The sequence below is a fragment of the Diabrotica virgifera genome, chromosome 10, assembly GCF_917563875.1.
Source record: "Diabrotica virgifera virgifera chromosome 10, PGI_DIABVI_V3a".
NCBI lineage: Eukaryota > Metazoa > Arthropoda > Insecta > Coleoptera > Chrysomelidae > Diabrotica > Diabrotica virgifera.
In genome coordinates this window covers 117,373,294-117,398,120 of record NC_065452.1, presented here as the reverse complement: position 1 = coordinate 117,398,120, position 24,827 = coordinate 117,373,294, and the positions used below count along the sequence as shown (strand labels likewise).

At 33.4% G+C, this 24,827-nt stretch overlaps 1 protein-coding gene across 1 annotated transcript in view; it reads right to left on the bottom strand.

The window, feature by feature from the left end:
- Window positions 1–23,483, bottom strand: part of LOC114334447 (fibulin-1) — a 161,250-nt gene extending 137,767 nt beyond the window's left edge. Inside the window, exon 1 of the mRNA XM_028284488.2 lies at window positions 23,170–23,483. Within this exon, the coding sequence (XP_028140289.1) occupies window positions 23,170–23,230 (61 nt within the window). The 5' untranslated portion in view covers window positions 23,231–23,483. The remainder of the gene's footprint in view (window positions 1–23,169) is intronic.
- Between the last annotated feature and the right edge of the window lie 1,344 nt (window positions 23,484–24,827).

Sequence of the window (24,827 nt, the reverse complement as noted above, 5' to 3'; positions counted from 1 at the left end):
TACAAAACTGAAAATATACAGAGTTGCAATCAGACCAGTAGTTACTTACGCAGCTGAGACAATGTGCCTCACGGAAAAAGATGAAGAAAAATTGAGAATATTCGAAAGGAAAATCCTCAGACGCATTATGGGCCCGATAAGAATGGACAACGGAGAAATGAGAAGAAGAATGAACCATGAACTAAGAGACATAATGAAGGGAGAAGATATAGTTAGATTTATTAAATCACAGAGGCTGAGATGGCTGGGACACATAGAAAGAAGGAGAAACGACCGACTGATTAAGAAGATCACCAGATGGAAACCGGCAACTGAAAGACCAAGAGGAAGATCCAGAGAGAGATGGGAGGACCAGGTCATGAGAGATATCAAAATTCTGGAAGTGAGAAACTGGAGGGAACTATGCACATATCGAAATGAGTGGAAGAAAATAGTAACGAAAGCCAAGTCATACAACAAACTCTGACAACATACAAGTGGAATGCGGAGTGATTCACCGCAATAAGCGAATCTGAGAGCTCTAAGTAAGAGCGGCAAACATTCCACCTGGAATGAAAAGCCCTGATGATGATAAAATAAAAATTTGTTTTAAATACGTATCTATTGTTAGATAAAATCTAACGCGCGACTGATCGTGTGACATAAAAGAGCGCGACTGTTCCTAGGTTAATCTGTTTTTTCTATTGTGTTATGGTCATTCTATAATTATATTTTTGGGTGTTTCGAGTTTATTTTTGTACACATAAATATTAAGAACATTTTTTTAATTTGGAAATTTCCTGCGAAATCCTTGAATTTTTTTATTCTATGTAAATAAAAAGCTCGCAAAGGTGAAATTTTAAAATTTAAATTAAGGACTTTCAAATCTAGATCATGGTCACGAGCCAGGCGTAATTATTTCCAAAATGGTAATCAGTTTAAATTTATTACGGTACGTACCTTAGACATCTCGTTAAGCAAAAACTGACGTTTAAGCAACTTAATACTAATGTGTCAAGTATTCTTGTAAAATTATACTGAGAAGATAATACGAAGAGGAAATTTTTGAGGAGCTGAAGTCAATAAAATGTTTGAGCATAATAAGTAGTGGCTCTTTACCAACTGAACATATTAATAGTCCAGGGTAATAAGGATTTTCTCGGGACACTCAAAGATCCAGGTAGCTGACTACTTTTTTAATTATTGTAGATCTATAGGAAGAAAACCTACCTGTTTCCTGCCTAGAGTTCGCGTCCGTTTTTTAATTATTAAAAATTTAGTGCAAAAATCGCGATTTTTTCGATTTTTTGCACTCCATTCAAAAGCTAAATAGTTGAGATAAAATTACAAAATTCAGTTTTTTAGAACATTGAAAAACCTTCAAAATGCCGATTTTAGAAATTTAAAAAGTTAATTTTTTGCTACGCAAACTGCAAAATAAGTGAAAATCGTTATTTGTTAATAACTTTTACTAAAACTACCTTAGAACTTTAGTGTTTCACCCAAAGTTGGGTATTGGCGTACTTAACAAACCTTCAAAATTTGAGACCGATCCATTAATCAGTTTAAGAGTTATTCTAATTAATGGATCGGTCTTAAATTTTGAGCGTTTGTTAAGTACCCCAATACCCAACTTTGGGTGAAACACTGAAGTCCTAAGGTAGTTTTAGTAAAAGTTATTAACAAATAACGATTTTCACTTATTTTGCAGTTTGCATAGCAACAAATTAACTTTTTAACTTTAAAAAATCGGCATTTTGAAGGTTTTTTAATGTTCTAAAAAATTAAATTTTGTACTTTTATGTCAACTACATATTTAGCTTTTGAATGGCTTGCAAAAAATCAAAAAAATGGCGATTTTTGCACTAAATTGTTAATAACTAAAAAACGGACGCGAACTCTAGGCAGGAAACAGGTAGGTTTTCTTCCTATAGGTCTACAATAATTAAAAAAGTAGTCAGCTACCTCGATCTTTGCGTACCAATTGCTACCAATTGCGTACTGCCGGTATTACTTCCTGAGATCAAAACGCCGACTGAAGAGTGATTTTACTGTGGAACCTCTATATACTGTGGTTTGTACGCTTTCACTGATGGCCATAGGTCTCCCTCAGCTCTTGTCATCTGCCTGTGTCTTGTGCGGCCTGCATCCAGTTACTGCTAATACGCTTCAGGTCGTCAGTCCATCTGGTTGTTCGGCATCCTCTGCTTCATAGGGCTTTTTGTCATGACCTCCAGTCGACAATACGTTTTTTCCATCGATTGTTTTTTTCGATTTTTTCGATAGCGTCTGTTGTTTTTGTTCTACTGAGTATTTCTTCGTTTGGGATTCGGTCTCTCAGAGAGACACCAACATATGGCGCTCCATAGCCCTCTGAATCACGCGAATCTTGTTCACTACCTTTTTTGTGAGTGTTTATATTTCCGCTCCATAATATTGAGTGCAGGAAATACACACTGGGCAAATATTTTCCTTTTGAGGCATGTAGGTAAGTCAGATTTAAATATACATAGTTTAATTTACCAAACGCTGCCGGGCTAATATTATGCCATGTTGGAGCTTACATGTCTGGATATCTTTGCCCAACCGAATTTCATATATATATCCGACGTACTTATACGATGCAGTCTACTCAATATCCTTCCACGAACCGCAATATTTTTATTTATCACCAGATTAGTCATTATTTGCCTCTTATTTATGTTAATCTTTAGTCCGACCTCTACGGAAGCGTGTTAGAATTTTTCAACACTATTATTCCATCATCGATACCATCGGCTGTACGGACGATGTCATCTGCGAATCTCAAATGACTGAGCTTCTCTATCACTGAGGGTGATACCATCCATGACCAGACATCTCGTCAAGTCGTAACCGGACAAAAAGTCGCGTTTACACGATGGCAATTGGCGAGACAATTGTCAGAAGACAACTGACTGGCATGAAATTATTGTCTTCGTGTAAACACTTCAGGCCAATTGCCTTGCCAGCTGCCCTCACAATTGGCCCAAAATTCAGTTGTCTCCGGGAGTAGACTGAGGACAATGAGCTGCGCCCAGTGAGCCCCCCACCACTCGAAATCTCAATTGTCGCGACAATTGGCGCCGTGTGAACGGTGTAGGCCAGTAGTGCTGTCTTGTTTTTTGCCAGTTCCCTCTAGATGACGAGCAGTCGGCCATGTTTTAGCTGTCTACTGCCATGGCAATAGTTGGCCCCATGTAAACATCTTCTCTTTCAACTGGACTGGCCTCCGACAATCCGCAACCACGTGAGGACAATTGTCCAATGACAATTGTCTCGCCAGTTGCCATCGTGTAAACGCGACTACGGACAACTCGTAACAGCGACAGTTCGTAACAGCGACACTTCGTAACGGCGACAGTTCGTAACTATACAAATTCGTAACGGACAATTCGTAACGTCAAAATTGAATTGTTCTGGAAAGATTATAATTACCAGTTAATATAATAAAAGACCACTCGAACGTCCCAGAATGCGATGGAGAGATAACATTCAAGCAGATCTCCGAAAAATGAACATCCCATTTGACCCTAGGTTGATGGAAGACCGAACAAATTGAAAGAAAGTTGTACAGTCAGCCAGGACCCACCCAGGGTTGTAACGCTACGTGATAATGATGATGAGTTATTATAATAAACCATGTGTGATTGGTTATAGACCGGGCTGTATCGTCGCCCCTGCTAGCGAATTTATTACAATTCGATTTTTTTGCACAAATTTACTCAAAAAGAGGTCCTTATAACATATACGTAGGGTGCCGGGCGGTGCCGTGGTCGAAAAATTGTTTAAACAATTTATTTTAATCAAATCCTCAAAAATAATTTGTTCACTTCGAACAATTTTTTTTAGATAATCTGGGACATTCTGAGCAAAAAAGGTCTCTTGTCATTTTTCTCTAAAATGTATTGTTGTCGAGTAATATGCGATTAAAAATTTGAAAAATGCGAAAATGGCCATTTTCAAGTCTTAATAACTGGATTAAAAATTATTATTATGAAATTCAAAAAGTGACAAAATCAAGTTTCACACGCCTTTTTCAAGGTTCTGAAGAGATTTTTGTCAATATTTTATTACAAAGCTGCTATTTTTAATTATTAACATATTAACAATTAGCGCTATAGTCCAACTGTATCGTCGCCCCTGTTAGCGAAACTATTTCGATTAGATTTTTTTGTACAAACTTACTCAAAAAGAGGTCCTTATAACACATCCACAGGGTTCCGGGCAGTGCCGTGGTCGAAAATTTGTTTAAACAATTTTTTTAAAACAAATTCACAAAAATATTTTTTTATTGCGAACGATTTTTTAGATAATTTGGGTTATTCTGAGCAAAAGAGGTCTCTTGTGATTTTTCTCTAATATTGATTTTTCTCGAGTTTTATGGCCATTTTCGCATTTTTTAAATTTTAAATCGCGTATAATTCGACAACAATCAATTTTAGAGAAAAATCACAAGAGACCTTTTTTGCTCAGAATGTCCCAGATTATCTAAAAAAAAAATTGTTCGGAGTGAACAAATTATTTTTGAGGATTTGATTAAAATAAATTGTTTAAACAATTTTTCGACCACGGCACCGTCCGGCACCCTGTGGATATGTTATAAGAACATATTTTTGAGTAGGTTTGTGCAAAAAAATCGAATCGGAATAATTTCAATAACGGGGGCGACGATACATCCTGGACTATAGCGCTAATTGTTAATAGTTAAAAATAATAGCTTTGTAATAAAAAATCTCTTCAGAACCTTGAAGAAGGGGTTTTAAACTTGATTTGGTCAGTTTTTGAATTTTACAATATTAATTTTTAATCGAGTTATTAAGCCCTGAAAAAGGCCATATTCGCATTTTTCAAATTTTTAATTGCATATAACTCGACAACAATCAATTTTAGAGAAAAACGACAAGAGATCTTTTTTTGCTCAGAATGAGCCAAACTATCTTAAAAAAATTGTTCGAAATGAAAAATTATTTTCGTGAATTTGTTTAAAAAAAATGGTTCAAACAATTTTTCGACCACGGCACCGCCCGGCACCCCGTGGATTTGTTATAAGGACCTCTTTTTGAGTAAGTTTGTGCAAAAAAATCGAATCGGAATAATATCGCTAGCGGGGGCGACGATACAGCCCGGTCTATTATAGCGTTGGGGTATTCAATCGACGGTTATAGTTGATAAGAGGGATGGCTTTTAATACTTATATCGACGCTGTCACGCCAAAACGGCATAAACGACATTAACCTGATTTTTCAGGAAACACAAAAAACTGATTATTTTTATTTTTACCAATTCTGCTTATCTGCAGCGGCGGCCGGCCAGGTGAAGTAGGTGAAGGTGATCTTCACCAAAAAATATAATCAAATTGAGAAAAAAAAAATAAAAAAAATATAAGTAGCATTATTATATCTAAATACTGTAATTAATTATAAACCTATTTTTTTTTAATTAATCCAAAATTTAAAAAAGAATTTTAATATGTAATCCAAAAATTAAAAAAGAATTTCAATATGTAATCCAAAAATTAAAACTGTAGGTCCTTGACGGTCAGATACTGACCTGTGTCATTTGACTTCTATGACTCGAGCAGAGTTAGATGAAGACGTAGATGAAATTTCGGCTCTCGGCTGCACAAGCGTCAACGGTTGTCATGGCAACCTCAACAGGTAACTTAACCTCAAACATGCAGCTACTCTCAAATGGAAATATGCAGGACACAACAGCAGACAAAGAGACGGAAGATGGAATGAAGCGATAACTTACTGGAGACCTTGGGACTACAAAAGAGGAAGGGGCAGACCACAGACGAGATGGTCGAATGACTTAAAAACATACGCAGGGACCAGATCGACAGCTTTAGCACTGAACCGAGAAGTGTGGAAAAATAAGGGGGAGGCCTTCGTTCTACTTTGGACAAATGAAGGGCAATAAATAGATAGAACTTAACCTTGTATAATCACATTATCAGCCTTCACTTTTTTATTCTTTGGTATTATGTAATAAAGCTTTAGATTCAGATTGATTTACACTAAATATCAATTAACTTTTCATTATAAATTTAGGAAACATTACAAAAATAGAAACAAATTTAAAAACAAAACTGAATATTCGCATTCGCATCCGCATTCGCGAATGTCGGTAGCAGATATTCGCATTCGCATTCGTATTCGCGAATGTTCAAAAAATGACATTCGTTACATCACTAGTACCCAAATTAGCAAGTGCAGATGAATTTAAAAATAAGTCCGCCGTATTCACCTAGTAAAATTTTAGTTGGATGTGTGCTATGATGGGCAGTATTCGTTTTTTTTTTTCGGAAGATGGAAGACCGCAAATCAGTTCAGCTGGCTAAAGGCTTTTTATGAGATTTAAATGATTTTGAGTTTACATTTTTAGCAGTTTTTATCGACATGTTTCATATTATAACAGATATTTTATATGACGTTCTTAAAAAAAAACGTCCCTAGATATTCATTTTTGTTTAAACTAGATAAAAAGGACTCGTCAATTAATACGTGATAAAAGAAGTGAATAATTTTTTAATTCTGTTTTTGACAAAGCAAGCACAATGACCGTTATTAATACTTTGAAAAGATCTATAGGTGTGATGATGGTATGAGCACGAATGCAAATTCTACCCAATTTTTTTATTTAATACAGTGGAACCCCGACAAGTCGGCCCCCGATAACCCGGAAGTCCGGCTAACCCGGACCGATTTTCATCAGATAAACATTTTGATTTTCAATATTTTGTATTTTTCAATTTAATTGTGGCTTATTTACCATCAAAATAGTTAATTATGAGACAAACCTTTCAACAATAAAAATGTATGTAATATAATATTTGAGAGATAATGTTTATGTGTGTAATTTGAACTATACGATATTAAAAATGGCTCATAGCACACGCCGCAGAAACAACAGCCACCTGTCTGTAGTACCTATTCCTTTTTATTTCAAACTGTCAGCATTGTTTAGGAAAGACTATTTAAAAAATTCTTTTATAAACAATGGTCTTTAGTTTTCACTGCTCTTAAATAACATTGATCGTTGTGACTGTATTGTGTGTCTTGTATTGTTCGCTTACGTTTGTGTTTGGTGTTTTTTTTAGTAATTTTAGTGAGTAGGTACTGTGCATATTTATAAAAATATTTCATGTTATTTCAATTCTAACAGAGTTTATCTGTAAGTATACCGTGTTTTATTAATTTTTACCATATTCTCTGGCTATCTCGGATTTTCGATAACCCGAATCGCCCGCAGTCCCGATTAATCCGAGTTATGGAGGTTCCACTGTATATATATTTTAATGGAAATGGATTACATTTTCAGGATTGTGATGAATTAAAATTCTTTGTGAATTGTGATTGTGATGAATAAGCTTAGCAGATACAACAAAGTTTGGGTCATACAGTTTGATCATTCCTTCCGACGCTTTTCAAAATTTATTTTGAGTTTTTGGCAAATATTTACTAAAACTCAAAGACATAAAAGAGAGCTCTGCCTTTTTTATGCTGACGGAAATTTAAAAAATGGTAATTTGCAAGAAATGGTTATAAAATTACAACCAATTAAAGACATTGTTACAGAAGCCTATAATTTGTTTTGTTTAATTCTGAAAATTCCATCGAATACCGTATCTGTAGAAAGAGAAGTTTTTCGTGCTTAAAAAGGCTAAAAACTTTTAGTTTATCCTTTCTATGAAGATATAATTGATAGATTTGCTTCCATAAACGATCAAAGACTCGACTTGATTTATAAAAATTGATTAAGTCAGTTTTATTAATCTATCTAATACATACTGCTTTTTTGTTTAAGTATCTCTTCATCCTCGTCTCTAATATAAGTGCCATAAAAAAGTTTTCAAGTTGTTAGGGCCCTAAACTCTAAACATTTTTTAAAGAATTTTTAATGAAATTTGGGCGCGTCATAGGTATAAGTATACCGAAATTTCTTTTGGGTCCGGCAGACTTTCCTCATCTTCACCACTTTTTTAGGCCACGAGCCGCCGCTGCTTATCTGCAAACTGCCTCAAAAAAATTGGTGATTTTTTTTTCAAATTTTAACATTTTGTAAACATTAATGTGGCTGAAAATACTATGTGAAATAAATTAAAAACTAGAAAATGGCGCTTGTGTCCAATCAATATATAACATTGGTGAATATGCCAAACTTACCTCTGGCGTTTGCGTCGATCGCATTGTTGTAAGGTTAACCGAAATGGCGCTTAAAAAGGATATATGCCATTAATGAAAAAAAAACGAAAATTAAAAATTGTCGTTTATGCCAACAAGAAAAATTATGAAATTACGAAGATTTTTGATTGGTTTTATTTTTTATTAATCAAAAATACATTCTAAGTTAAAAACAAAACTCTAAATTCTTTAAACATGTTTTTGGTGCTAGGATGAAATACTTAAAAATAAATAATACTCAAATAGAAGAGCTATACAAAAATTGGTATAAAAATAAAACTCAAAAAACACTTTCAAAGAACAACAACTTAAAACCTAAGAAAACACAAAAATCAGAGGTACATAAAAATAGTTATTTTTTAATTTCTAAAACAAATAAAAAATAATTATTCACAAAAATAACATAAGATTTACTTCTTTTATATAGTTCAAAATAAAAGTTAGTAAAAAAAACAGAAAAATAACAGAAAAATATTTAACAACTTTTAACTTTTAAACAATTTAAAAAAAAAATTCACTCCGTTTCATCTTCTACATCTGTTTCATCCAGTTGATCTGGAACTATGTTGTTCATTTTTAGAGATAAATATTCTGCATGATACTCTGGTTTAATAATCAATTCTGTTGCTAAGTTGAAACATGATGTGAGATCGTGACTAAATATTTATTCTTCTGCTGCAACGTCTGGTGGTTCCTCAAAGATGATAATGTTATTGCTAAAAGCTGCTGCAATGTTGGCATTATAAATGTCATAAACCTCTAAGGGGAATATAGGGGAATTATTGCCAGTCTGTATATCATTTTGTGCTACTTCGGTATATGACTTATTTTCATTTAGTAAGACCATTATTTTTTACTTCTGCTAAAATACTATGGCATAAACGCCAAAAATCGATCGCCATTGTTAGCTATATAAAATTGATTTGAACTATATGCTGTAGTACAAAAATAATTGTTCATCACACTAGTACAAAGTTATAATAAAACATTTTAAAATAAACTTTTTATTTGCGCAATTTTTAAAAAAGAAACCTGCATAAGAATACCATTGAGGAATGGCGCTTGTGTCAACCACGATGTAAATATTTGGTTTTGACATAAACGCCTCATAGTTTTTAAAGAAATTCAGGGTGTTTACGCTTCAAAAATCAATACAAATTGAAAATATTGCAGAGGTAAGTAATATCATATTACTTATCCATAAAAATTGTAAAAATACATACCTTTACTATTATTACTGGACCGAACTGTACACAATGATAATCTTATGGGCACTGGCGGTTGTGTCAATCATTGTTCACGTCGACCTTCACGTGCGTGACTAGACTGGCGTTTATAAAAACTTTAAACCAATATTACACCTATTTCACTTTGTTTTCGGTTATGCCGCGGTGACTGTCTGGTGCGGAAATTAAAATCCTATTTTTTCGTGCATCTACCTCAAAACTGGCCATTTTGGCGTTTATGCCGTTTTGCCTTGGCAGCGTCGATATGAAATGTCTTAAAAATGTTTATCCTTATACTGATTCGTTAAATTGATAAACATAATTTCATTTATTACTGTAATAATACACTAAACGCAAAAAGTGTCGCATAATTTTTGAAACAGAAAAAAATTTTAAAAATAATTTTTAATTTTTAGCAGAATGTTATAATACCCGTCTATCGTTTTCTTTAGGTGTCTACAAACCTATATAATTTCAAGTTGAAGCATGTTTTTGTCGAAAAAAAAAAGAAACAAAACGTTGTTAAAGCAGAATATTTATTTTGGACATTTGTGTTCGAGAATTTGATCTGTGCACTGTGCAGAGGCGGCTTTACCTATTGTGTAGGGTGTGCGGCGCAAACGGGCGCCGGGATGTTGAGGGCGCCGAGCGCCAAAGAGCGGGTCCTTTACTTTGTTTCACCATAAAATATGCTTTAAAACCATTAATGAAAAACTACATTGGCACTTAAGCGCGATTTATAGATTGCCGCCCGCTCAGCTGTCCGTCCAACGCACGGGCGGCAATATTTTGATTCGTTTGAGGACATACAGACAATGATTCCGAAATCGGTTGTGGAACCTGTAAAGGTCGAATTGCTTGGGACTTGTCGGGCATTTTCAACGCCGTTTGTACACGTGTCGCGGGGTAATTTTGCGAAATAAGCTTTGAGGGAATGGATTAAGTATTATATATAAGTTAACATGTAAATATAAAATAACCCGGCTTTTCTTTTGATTAAAATTATTTAAAGGGAAGTTTTCTTTTATTACTACCACAATTATTGCGACTTTCAGCTAACTACCAATTAGTTTTAATTAAAACTTGTTAACAGATTTGGGTAGGTTGTTCTGACGCCGTGAATACCTATTAGCTCCCGACATCAGTCTGTTTGTTCTAGCAAACAGTCAAACTAGTCAGAAACCGTCAGCAAACAGTTGGTCAGTGAGAGAACATAATACAGTCACCAGTGCTATCCCCTATACTCGTGCTGGTCCACTATTCGCTGATGGTTTCAAACCGTTTGAAACTGATGCTAGAACAAACTATTGCATCCAATGTATACAAAATGTAATGTGCAACATCTTTCAAGCGCTTTAAGAAGGTAAAGAGAAAGTGGAAGATACTCAAGAAGACCAGTTCCAGGACTTCCCAGGTGCAGCAGATGAACGTTATTTACATCTGCTGACATTGCGTACACATCATGTTACAGCTAGACAACTGTGAAATGATCTTTCCATAGCCCGCGGGCCGTAATGTTCGGTTCGTAAAGTGCCAATTCGGTTAGAAACAGATTAAGGGAATTTTGAATCAGAGTCTGAGTGTCTACTACTGCTCCACTATTAACGAAGGGATATTAGCGACTAGACTAATATTCTTTTTACAGAGGGGTCAAAATGTGCACTTTGTGGATCCGACAGTGCAAAGTGTCTATCGGATCCAAAAAGTGCAAATTTTGACTCATCAATAAAAAGAATATTAGTCCAGTCTTTAATATCACAATCGACATGTTCTGGTGCAAAATTTAAACGTGACATACGGTGTGCCCTCGTTAACAGTGGAGCAGTAGCAGTCATTCTGACCCAGATTCCTTAATCTGTTTCTAACCAAATTGGCACTTTACGAACTGAACATTTCGGGCCACGGGCTGTGGAAAAATCATTTTGCAGTTGTTTAATTTTAACATGATGTGTACGCAAAGTGTGCAGATGTAAATAACGTTCATCTGCTGGGTTCGTGCACCTGGAAAATCCTGCAACTGGTCTTTTTGTGTATTCTCCACTTTCTCTCTATACCTTCTTAAAGCTCTTAAAACGCTGGATTGGTGTATTCCCATAACTTCAGCAAGATATTGGTGCGATTGACCATCGCCAATTAAACCTACAATTTGGGCTGCTTGTTCTGACGTTATATTACTCATTTTTTGTAATAACGCACCTCCTCATTGAAAGCTCAAGCAGACATAGTGCACAGATTAAAATCTCGAACACAAATGTCCAAAATAAATATTCTGCTTTAACAACATTTTTTTTTTCGGCAAAAACACGTTTCAACTTGAAATGTTATGGGTTTGTAGACACCTAAAGACGATAGACGGGTATTATAACATTCTGCTAAATATTAAAAATTATTTTTTAAGTTTTTTCTGTTTTAAGAATTATGCGATACTTTTTGCGTTTAGTGTACATAGTTAGTTTTTACCTAACAAAAATAAACAAAATAATTCAATTTGGACGTTACGAATTGTCCGTTACGAATGTGTATAGTTACGAACTGTCGCCGTTACAAAGTGTCATCGTTACGAACTGTTGCTGCTACGAGATGTCCGTTACCGGTTGTCCGGTTACGAACTGTCGCGTTACGAGATGTCATGGAACCGATACCATCATATTGGTTCAAGATCTACCTTTTCACAAGTGTTTCTAAAAGCCTCGTGAATAGCTTTGGAGAGACGGTATCTCCTTGTCGTACTCCTTGCTGTATACAGAATTTATTTGTTTCTTGATTAGGTAGTCTCTATCACTAGTATCTCTATTAGGTTCCTTATCACTAGTAAGTAGTCGTTAGTGCTAGAGATGGCGGTTTTTGACAAAACACCGGTTTTCGGTTATACAGATTTTTTTTGCTTACGGTTTAACCTGGCGGTTATAACCGGCCAAAAAACCGGTTTTCGGTTTTTTTAATCCAATATGTTACAAAGTTACATTTACAATACACTTTAGTTTGCGATACTCCATTCGGCTCGATATCAATATGATCAAAATGAGTACTATCGAAAGAACATGTATTACTTTTAACACGTTTGTGTATTTGTAGAATAGGTACATTTTAACTCATTTAATACTTCCTGTATGAGTGTATCGTTTTGAAAATGTAGCGAAATTCTTGGAGATTATTTTTGGTAATCAGAAAAAGTCATTCACCCACTTTTAATGTCAAGAGTTAAGTGTGAAAACTAGATAATGTTTGCGTCTAATTCAACCAGATCACTTCTTATGTAAATATTATGATTACAAATACCTTTTCAAGGAAATATTATAATAAAACTTAATAATTGTTTCTGGCTGACGTGAAATTGCACTTTCAACTTGCTTCTGCATTTTATAAAATAAAATTCGAATTATGGTTTTGTTTGGAATAATTACTTTAGAATAATAATTAGGATTGGGATCCGAAATAATACCTAACCTAATCCTAATCACCGTAAAAACCTAATAACCGGTTTTTACTTTAAAAAGAAAAAACCGGTTATAACCGGGACAAAAAACAACCGGTAAAACCGGTTGTTGCGAAGTAAAAAAACCGGTTTTAGGTTTAAACCGGTAGGTTTTTCACATCCCTAATTAGTGCTGTAGACCTGATATGTCTTCTTTATTATGTAATAAAACAATGACTAAATTGTTCCATTGAGAAGTGGTTTTTCCATAGTAGATAAATTTAATGAAAAGTTTACTTAATGAATACTAGCGTTTGCAGATGAGGTTAACATAATCACAAGGTCAAGAAGAAAAATGATAGAGGCATTCAATCTAATAGAACGAGCTGCACAAAATAGTGGTCTTAAAACCAAGCAGGCCATAAAAAAATAAATGAATATAAGTAAAAACACAGAAATAAGGCAACCACAAAATCTAACAATAGGAGAATACAAAATTGAGCCGAAAAATCATCGTCATAAGTAATATGGAGTTTTTCCTGTGAAATGCATTCTTCTTCTTCTTAAAGTTCCATCTCCTATCGGAGGTTGGATATCATAATGGCTATGGTCACTTTGTGGGCTGCTGCTCTGAACAGTTGTAATGAGCTACAGTTAAACCATTCTCTAAGGTTCCTCAGCCAGAAGATGCGTCTTCTTCCTATGCTTCTTCTTCCTTGGATCCTTCCTTGCATAATAACTTTCAGCAACTCCCCTAACTTTTGAAACCACTGAATTTTCAATATTCTTCTCTAACACCACATTTCGAACGCTTCTATTTTTCTTGTGTTATCTCTTCAATGTGAAAGCTTCCATTCCGTATAGTAATATAGAAAATATGTAGCATCTTAGAGCCCTCAATCTGCCTCTAATCAAATACGTCCATTGTATATTAATAATTATATTAATAATTAAACTAAAAAGGGGTAGTTCCCTGGGTTGGCTGTATACCTTATAGTTAAACTATATTAATAATTATGATCCCTTGCAGGCTGACACCTCAGTGGCTACAGGAAGTAGCAAAAAGGAGTGAAAGTGGAAAATTAGTGCAGTCACTGAAGGTTTTCACCTTCGATTTCGTTGAACCTCCATCGATTTGCATGAAAATTGGTGAGTAGTTAGAGGATACCAAAAGAAACAAAAGTGACATGGTGCCCACCTGCGCTTTTACCCTGGGGGTAGATGCCACCGCTTCTCGTGGGTGAAAATTATTTTATTAAAAATAACACCATAAATCGATAGAGGGACAAATTTTAAGTAAAATTTGTTTCAAGCTATTGAAATAAAGCAATATTTTTTGAGTTAATAAAGATCAAAGATTTGAATTTTTCGTGAAAAAATGCATGGCGTAAAGCGGTTTTCTGTAAATAATTAAAAAACTATAAGTTTTAACAAAAAAGTTATTATTACCAAAATTGAAGATAATAAAAAATTAAAGAGATTCCTTACTTGAAAAACCTTTATAATTCATTAAAAGTGAGTTATAGGTGATTGAATGTATATTTCGCTGAAGCTGAAATAACGGAAAAACGATGCAATTTATGACATATACTTACTAAACACTCTTGTTAGTTAAAGTACTCAGAAATGTCTATCAAATAAGCTTCAGAAGAATTTGATAGTATCACAATTTATGCTTAAAAATTTTTTCAAAAAAAAAAAATGTTATTGTTTTTTTAAGCATAACTCAGTTAGTATTTATGATATGAGATTTATCTAAAAACCGTTTAAAAGGTTTTCAAGGGCTATAAAATAGTAATAAACTATCTTTTATATCCCTTATTTTTTTAAAGATAAAAGGTTAACCGGCCCAGGTTACATAGTTCTCGCAATAAAATATATGCTTTAAACGTTTCTATCTCGGTTTATTTTTATCATACAAAAATAATAACAAAAGTAAAATATTTGCTAAAAAAAACTAAAATTTGATTTTGTATCATTTTTTACGTATATCGATTACTTTTGGAGTTATTATCAAAAGAAAATGAAATTTACGAAAATTTGCAAAATTATAATTTTATTTCAAAAATATGCTTTCTAATCCGGTCACACTTTTTGAGGTTATTATTTTTATGCTAAAATAAAAATAGGCTTATAGGTACTACTATAAATTTTAATTTTTGTGGAAATAGCGTATGTTTTATTTTTGATTTTTCCCAAAAAATTCGAAAGGATTGTTTCATTTTCTTCATAACTTGCTTAGCATTGGTGTTATCAACCTCATCTGTTACTTGATAGTTATTCTTTGAGTATTTTGACAGGTGTTTAGTAAGTATATTGTATAATATGCATCGTTTTCCCGTTATTTAAGCTTGAATGCTTGGATATAAGTTGAGCCGAAAAAAAATATAGGTACATTCAATCACCTATAACTTACTTTCCATTAATTTTAAAAGGTTTTTTGAGTAAAGAATCTATTCGATTTTTTATTCTCTTCAATTTCCGTAATAATAACTTTTTTGTTAAAACTTATAGTTTTTGAATTATTTATAAAAAACTGCTTTACACCATGCATTCTTTCACAAAAATTCAAATCTTTGATCTTTAATAACTCAAAAAGTATTGGTTTATTTTAATAACTCGATATAACAAATTTTGTTTAAAATTGCTCCCTCTATCGATTTATGTGGTTATTTTTAATAAAATAATTTTTATCCCCGAGAAGGGGTGGCATCTACCCCCAGACCTTTGGCATACGATAAATAAAATCTACCCTCAGGGTAAAAGCGCAAGTGGGCACCATGTGACTTTTGTTTCTTGAGGTATCCTCTAACTACTCACCAATTTTCATGCTAATCTATGGAGGTTCAATAAAATCGAAAGTGAAAACCTTCAGTGGCTGCACTAATTTTTCACTTTCACCCCGTATTGCTACTTCCTGTATCCACTGAGGTGTCAGCCTGCAAGGGATCATAATAGTAAGTAAATAAGTAAGGTATGCTTTATTGTCAAAAAATGTTTACAATTTGTGGACAAAGCTTATACAAAATAAAAAATACAATAAAAAACAAAAAATAATAAAAACTACAAACAAAATAAAAACAGAAACAGACACCAAATAAATGGCGTGAGTTATACTACTTAAATACAATTTTATAGTTATTAAGTACACATTAAAAATTTTTAAAAATTTTGCAAACAATATGTATACAACGTCAGAGCAAAAAGAAGGCGAACGAGGAAAAGGGAAAGGGAAAGTAAATCAAAAGATCTATGCCGCTGCAAATATGAACAAAAGTACTCGAAAGTAATAATCCTGTAAGTCAATTTGCTGAATTCATATCGTTTATAAAAAAAGTCATTCACTGTATAAAAAGCTCTCTCAAGCAAATAAGCTTTCAAGGCCTTGCGAAAAGCGGGAAATGCTGCAATAGCTTTGATGTTAGATGGCAGGTGATTGTGCATTTTTCTCGAATTGTATAGTATAGAGCACTTAACCAGCTCAGACCGTGGGGTTGGCAGATAAAGATTATGCTCCACGTTTCTAAGGGGATAGTTGTGAGTGGGTCTCTCTGGACCTTCTGATGCATGTTTGCGGATTAAACAAACGGATTCAAAAACAAACAAAGAAGGAAGAGTTAATATTTTAAATTTTTTAAAGAATTCCTGGCAATGAACTCTGCTATTGAGTCTCAGGGAGTAACGAAGAGGTCTCTTTTGTAGTTTAAAAATACGCTCAAAGTGAGTCCCACAACACGAACCCCAGAATGGAAGGGCGTACCGAAGATGAGACTCAAAAAGGGCATAATAAACGGTCTAGATGTTGACAAATTAATTTCCGTAGCAACTGATCTTAGCGCAAAACAAACAGAACTTAATTTTTTGTGTAAGGCATCAATGTGCAAGTTCCATTTTAGAGACTTATCCACAATAAGCCCTAAGAACTTCACCGATTCAACTACCTCTAGACTGTTGTTATTAAGTACTAAAGGTTGCATCATACTGTTGTAAGGTAGGACTTTGGTTTTAGAAACGTTAAATAACAGGAGATTCGAATCGCACCACGATTTAATGGTGACTAGGTCTGTAGCTATGGTATTGCGAAGATCCATAATATCCGTGTTACTCCAAGTAATACTAGTATCATCTGCAAAGAGACATATTTTACCTTTAATATTCAGACTAGAGATGTCATTTATGTATATCAGAAACAATAAAGGGCCTAGAACTGAACCTTGAGGTACCCCACATTCTAATGGCATGCAAGAAGACGTCTTCGTGTCAACCCTTACAAACTGACTTCTTTTATTAAGATATGATTTAAGCCATTTAACAGCCTTTCCTCTAAATCCATAGTGCTGTAATTTGTCAGTCAAGATGTTATGGTTTACACAATCGAATGCTTTAGAGAAATTACAGAAAATTGTTGCTGTAGAGTGATGGTTGTTTAGACTGGAGTAAACATGATCGAAAAGGAAGAACATAGCATCATTCGTGCATTTGTCACTCAGGAATCCAAATTGATGTGGAGTAAGCAATTTGTATTTCAACAGAAAAGATAAGATTCTTTTTTTTACCAGACTTTCAATTATCTTCGACAACGTGGGCAGGAGTGCAATAGGGCGATAATTCGAAGCAAGATCTTTATCGCCTCCTTTGTGTGTAGGAATAATTATCGCTGTCTTAAGGCAGCTTGGAAAAACTCCAGTTTCGAATGACCTGTTTATTAAGGTAGTAAGATGGTTTAAAGTGCAATCAGGTAGAGCAGAAAACATTTTAAGAGTGAGGCCATCAGTCCCAGATGACGATTTGTTTTTAATGTCATTTATTGTAGAGCGTAGTTCACCTTATACTATGGGTGTAAAAAAGAAACTATTTACATTCTTATGAGAAAGATATGAAATCGGATCCTGAGAAGGAGGTATAGTATTTGTTAAATTTTTTGCCACATTTACAAAGTAATTGTTCAGGGTCCCAGGAGAAGTCGGGATTGTGGTGGGAGAAGAAGTCTTATCTCTCAGTTCATTTACGATAGACCACGTTTCCTTAGTAACATTACCTGATTTAGCCAGCCTTGCATTGTAATAAATTTCCTTGGAGGCCTTTATGGCTTTATGGTAAATTTTCTTGTAAAGCCTAACGTAATCATGGAAGGATATGTTGTCCGAGAATTTTTTTAGGTACGATAATGAGCGCATGTTCTTTGCAGATATAGGTAGACCTCTAGTTGACCACGGTTTACGATGTTTAGTTTTGATGGGCCTAAGAGGAAAGGATTCGTATGCCAGACCAGACAATAATTTTATGAATCTAGAAAACTCGATGTCGACATCAACAGAGTAGAAGTCCCAGTCAGTTGTTTGACATAGGTGTTTAAATGTTAGAAAATTTTGTTCTCCAAAGACACGGAACAATTTTCGTTGCGTGTTTTCACTATTATTTTTTTATTTTAACCAAAATGTAATACTGCTTCATGATCAGAGAAAGCCGAGTTGAAAACAGTACAGTCAGTAGAATTTGGAGCCAAAGACGATACGACATAGTCAATGATACTAGAGCTAGTTTTAGTTATTCTGGTTGGAGAATTTACATGCATACCTATACCAAAGGAATCAAAGATAGAATGAAGAGATTCCTGAGCAGCACACACACTGGAGTAGTCAATATTTAGGTCGCCACATAGAATTAATTTACTTTTTGAAGGAATAGTTTCTAGCAAGCTAAGTAGTTGTTGTAAGAAAATCTGCACATCCGCATCGGGAGTTCTATAAATACAAATAATATAGAGGTCAGAAGATTTCTGATAAATTATGGAGAATTCAAATACTTTTTCAATTAATAAATTATCAAATTTGGTCACTGCCGAAAAGTCATTTTGTGTAGACATAATCAAAGTACCCACATGAGATAATCTACTCCTGTTAAATCTGGATATAATAGTGTAATTTTTAATAAACACAGGTTCATCAACATTTAACCAATGTTCAGTTATGGCAACAATCTCAGGAAAATTTAGCTCTTCTAGTAATAGAAGTAATTTATCAGTTTTGTGTCTTAAGGACTGAATGTTAATAAGAAATAAACTTAGCTTGCTATCGTCCAAATTGTCCAAATAATTATTAATATACAATGGACGGATTTCACAGGAAAAGCTTCATCTTACTTACGACGATGATTTTTCGGCTCCAGCTCTTAGTCTATAAGCAGTAGACTAAAAAGCTACGAAACATAGATAATAGGAGAATACCAGACAGGTTTCAGACAGAGTAGAATAAGAGCCGACGAAATTTTTATGTTAAAATTATTACAAAACAATAGTTATGAATAAAATCTAGGTTTGCATATATGTTCTTTATTGATTTTAATCAGGCCTACGACTCCATCTAATAAAACGGACTGGACTATACGAAGCAATGATATGATTAGGAATACCAGATACATGATTCGATTAGTTAAAATGACGGTAACTAATAGTAAATTAAGTCATGATGGAAGGAAGCCTTTCAAATCAGTTTAACGTCAATAGATGTTTAAAAAATTGAGACTTATTTAACCTAGTACTTGAAATATTAAATCAAGAAGAACGAAGTAGTATATGGAAATGAATGGGGAAAATACAAAAAAAAAACTAAATGTATGTATCTATGGTCAAATATGAGAGAATAAATTTGAGTACTTTATTTTGTAGTAACAGTTACAAATAAAGGAGGCGAAGAAAGGTAAATATATGACCAAGAAGAAGAAAGAAATGTTTTTGAAAGATAGTAAAGTAGTACTTGGGCAAAAAACGTGTACATGGCAGCCAAATTAAAACTTATGAAACAATCGTGAGACCAACTGTATTGTACGCATGTGAAATTTGGAAAATAGATCAGGAAGAAGAAAAAAAGTTACAGTTATATAAGAGAAAAATCTCGAGGAAAGATTTTGCTGGTATAAAGGAGGCTAACGGAGAATCGCGGAGAAGAATAAACCAGGAGCTAATGGTGAAGAATAATAGACCGAAAATATCGCATAAAATCAGGGCGCAGAGAGAGAAGATTGGGACATATTTTACGAATAACAAAAAAAAAGAAATATTATGCAAGAAGCGGAACAAGAGAAGAAAAGAAGAGGGAGACCATGAAGGAAGTGGCTTAAGGCTGTCCGGACTGACATAGAAGAAACGGGAACAAGATACTAGAGCGAACAAGTAAAGGACCGGAAAAATTAAAAGAAACTAGTCAAGACTATCGAAACCTCTAACGGCGGTACCACATGCACGTTTCTTTTAACTCTTAAACTACTGTTCTTTTTTTGTCTGCTGGGTCTTCATATAATTCATTGATTAACCATTTATGGGATTTAATATATACGCAACCAAACTTATATGGAATCACTATGTATTTGAAACCTGCAGCTTTTGGAAGCTATAGGTGTAAATATTTTAGTTGAAACGATAAGAAGAAGAGTTGCCGTCCCAAATAGCACCGAACGAGTTTATTAAGTCTTTTAAGGATGCTTTAAAACTGTAGAATACAACTAAAATTAAAACCAATTGATTTTTAAGTAAACCTTAAGGTTGCAATAAAACTGCTTTCAGCATAAAAGGCCCACACTGAAAGAGGTCAATAAAACCAAAAATAAAAACCTTTTTAAAACTTTCTTTTCTTAAACCTTAAGGTTGCAATAAAACTGCTTTCAGCATAAAAGGCCCACACTGAAAGAGGTCAATAAAACCAAAAATAAAAACCTTTTTAAAACTTTCTTTTCTTAAGAAACTGGTTTTAAAGCTCCTGTGAAGGTGCTTCTAAAACTATGTTAAAAGACACTTTAAGTGCCAGCAAACTTAAAAGGTTTCTTAAATGGAAACTTTTAAAGACAATGTACCATATTAAATGATTCTTTAAGCCCATATACTCCATATAGGCCAACAAATTTTTACATGATGTGTTATGGTAGGTAGATACGTATTTGTAATCATAAAATAGTAAAAAGTACTTGGTTATTTCGGACTCTCAAGGTAGAAAAACACTTGCGCACCCAACTTGATTGATAATGTTAACAAAAATAGGTCTAAATAAATCACGCGCCCTAAAATTTCTGACTTTTGGCGATTAAATAATAATAATAATAAAACAATTTAAATCAGAAAACTATTAATTTGAAGGAAAAATAATATTATCTACAATTTTAATGTTTTCATGTTAAAATAAATCGAATTTATGTCTATAATATATTTATAATTTTTATGTAAGCTTTATATTGTAATCTATCATGGCTTTCAGCATCTCCAGAAAGCAATATGGCCGAAAACCAAATAAAACTATTTAGTCTATCGACAGAGAATTTTTAAGATCAAATGGTTTTATTTTATACCTTTCCAAGAGCATATATCCTACATAAAAGCAAGGTGGCCGTTTAGTTTTAATGTTGCTGTCAATAATGCCACTCGGTTTTAATGTGAATCTAGCCTTTCAATCGAGGCGTCGTAGTCCTGTGTGTGTTGTATTCTTTGAAAAATAAGCCGTAATGACCAGTTTGTTTATATTTTAAGTACTTGCGACTTATTTTTTCAATACTAATTGTACTTCCACTTTTTACAACACACTACACCACTGTTTCGCTCTAAAATAAATAGCCGACCATTTCGGACATGAAAGAAGAGGGGATGAGTTTAGTTTTATTGTTTCTAACAAGAAGCATAGCTTAGTCTTTACTATAACCAAATTGATTCAGTTAAGAGCATTTGGTTTTAATATAGCCTAATAATGGCTTTTAAGAAAGCAACTTTAAAGAAATCTAAAAAAATCGTTTTATGGCATATGATTTACTGACATAATAGTCTTGAGATTAATTAGTTTTAATAATTGGTTTTATTAGTCATATTAGAATCTTTAAAACTGCAATAAAACTAAAAGGTCACAAACTAAAATCTAATAAAACCAAATAGTCCGGAAGTTCTTCATAAAACTGATTAGTTTTAAAGTGAACTGAGAATAAACCGTTTTAAAACTACAATAAGACACATTATCTATTACGATTAATTAGTTTTATTTGATACTCTTATTAGATACTTTAAAACTAGTGACAAATGCTTAACAGTTTTAAAGTTCTGGCAGTATATCTACAAGGTAACTTTAAAACCATTATCTTCTTATTTACCACAATAATACCTTTATAAACCTTAAATAAAACTAAAATGTTTTTATTGTGCTACTTGGGGTGCCCAAGGACTATATATATATATATATATATATATATATATATATATATCAGGAGGACTTTACGGTATCCCGAGTTAACCAGGCAGCGCAAGATTGATCACGTAAAATTGGTGTCTTCAGCACCAAAACTGGAGCATTGGAAATTGGAAAAGTGTGTTATTTTCAAACGAAAGTAGGATGTGTAAAATCAGATGATTAACCAATTCGTGTACATAGAGGACGAGGAAGACAAGCAAGAACGGAAACTGCAAGATTTGTTCATAAATATAAAAGAGGCTCATGTTCTGGGGAGGAATTATGATTGGTAAAAAAATCCTTTAATCTTCATCCAACCAACTTTAATAGCTGTATCTGGCTAAATAGCTAAGTTCTAAAGCCACAAATAACAAAAAACTTTAATAACTCGCAGGTATGTTGATTTGGTTCCAAAACCTGTAGTTAGGCTCCTGAAAGATGCGATGGAAGGAAATTTAATTTAGCATTAATTCGCTTAAAATTGTAAAAAATATCAGATCATTCCATATAAGTTTGGTTGAGTGTAACTTAAGAGAGACTCCGAATAATTGTTAAATTTTTTTTAAACAAAGTTTGTTAAAAAAAATATTGCAGTAAGGAAATCGATCTGAGTCTGTGATTACTTCAGATAGGTACGAGTATGTACTTAGTTTACCCAAAAAAGGAAAGAAAATGCTTAGAATAGTTTATAAGGTAGGTATTGTTAAAACATTGCCGAATTGAGAAAAATAAAAACTGCAGTAAACATAAAAAACATAAAAAAATAAAATCACGAAAACAAAAAAAAAAGAAAACGAATCTATGTATTTCAATGTTTGAATATACACAAATAGTCATATAAGAGAAAAAATCAATTGCCAATTTCTATCAGTCAGAAGATGACGCTTTGAAATGCACGTGTAAATGTACTGTTAAATGATTTCTTTGAAGATTAAGTGAATCTATAATATATTTTAAATCAAGCAATCTTAAATAGGATATACCTACTAAAACCTTGTTTTATAAATTTTGTCAAATTGAGCTCCTTAAATTTTAGAGGTTTTTATTTAATGATGAAATACTTAAAACTAAATTACTATGGGTAATTGCTAAATTTTTCTTAAAAAAATCAAATGTGAATTTAGAAAGACTTTTTAACTTACCAGAAATTCCATAATTAGCACAAATAACACAAAAAATTAATATTAAAATCTCTTTATTCATGGTCGCGACGAATCGGGCATCAATTATCACTATGTTCGTGGTGCAACAGTACCAGAATCAAACGTCTTAATGTTTACTCAATCTTGGTATCTTAGGGCATTTAGTAGTGCGTTATCGTTTTTAACAAATATTATTGTCTGATTTTCTCAACCCTAAGTAAACATCGATGCACTCCTTGTTATAGGCGGCAACAAAAATATAACTGATATATTTATATGTTAGCACCATGCGAACCATGTAGAAGCATACATTAATCGTAATTACTAAAGGTGAGTATTTAATTTTGCTTGGATCATTGTGTTATTTTCATAGAAGCAGGCCATTATCATTTTTTACAGGGTTGTTCATAAGGTAAATTTTTACCAAAATCTGATATCTTCTATTTTTATTTTCTATTCTTTAACAATTATTTCATCAGATCAGGATAATACAGGGTGAGTCATGAGGAACTGTGCATACTCCTACCTCGTATGGAGGCCCATATGGGGAATAACAAATGACTATTAAAAAGTGTCTGCTCCCATTGTTTAATAATATACAGGGCGAGTTGCGAATTTTGACATAAACTTGTATCCGTCATAATTTTTGAACGGTAAGATCGATCAACTGATTTATTCAAACTAGAAAAAAATCAGGTCCAGCTTTAAAAAATTAGTTCGTTTAGCACTTCTATGTAATTGGTATATTTATTAAAAATTTTAAAAATCCCAATGGATTGAATAAAATGTGTCCAATTCAGAACGTTTTCGGACCTATCAGTCCATCATCAGTGAATTCCAATACTTGCTAAGTAGCCTCAGAACCAAACAGTGGTTGAAATTATAATTCAATCTACATTATGTTGTAGTAATATTGATCAGGCTAAACGCCGATGTTAAAAGATATAACTTCCGGGAACATGGTGAAACTCTACCAAGAAACTTAATCAACCATCTTAGGCCAACGTTGTCACTTGTGGTAGTCAACGTTGGCCTAAGATGGTTGATTAAGTTCCTTGGTAGAGTTTCACCATGTTCCCGGAAGTTATATCTTTTAACATCGGCGTTTAGCCTGTTCAATATTACTACAACATTATGTAGATTTAATTATAATTTCAACCATTGTTTGGTTCTGGGGCTATTTAGCAAGTATTTGAATTCATTGATGATTTACTGATAGGTCCGAAAACGTTCTGAATTGGACACATTTTACTCAATCCATTGGGATTTTTAAAATATTTAATAAATATACCAATTAAATAGAAGTGGTTTTACTTCATGTTAGAGTTTTTAGATTAAAAAGTCTATGGCACCTAGGTCTGAAAAACTATTATTCTCGAGTTACAGCCTCCTGAAGTTCTTAAACTCAGATACTCGGCTTCCGTTAAGTACACTAATAATTCACGGTCAAGTGAATGAAAATATCTATTAATGAAAGAAGAGACACTCATTTTCTTCATGCATATTTGCGTGTTGCATATGAATTCGTGGTTAAAATGGAAACGTCGTATTTTAGTCTTCAGAAAACCTCCGAAAAGTACTCAGAAAACTGAACAAGTGCGATAGAAAATGTGTTGCTAGAGCGACATAAGAATTATTATGTTTTCGTGAATGGTTCA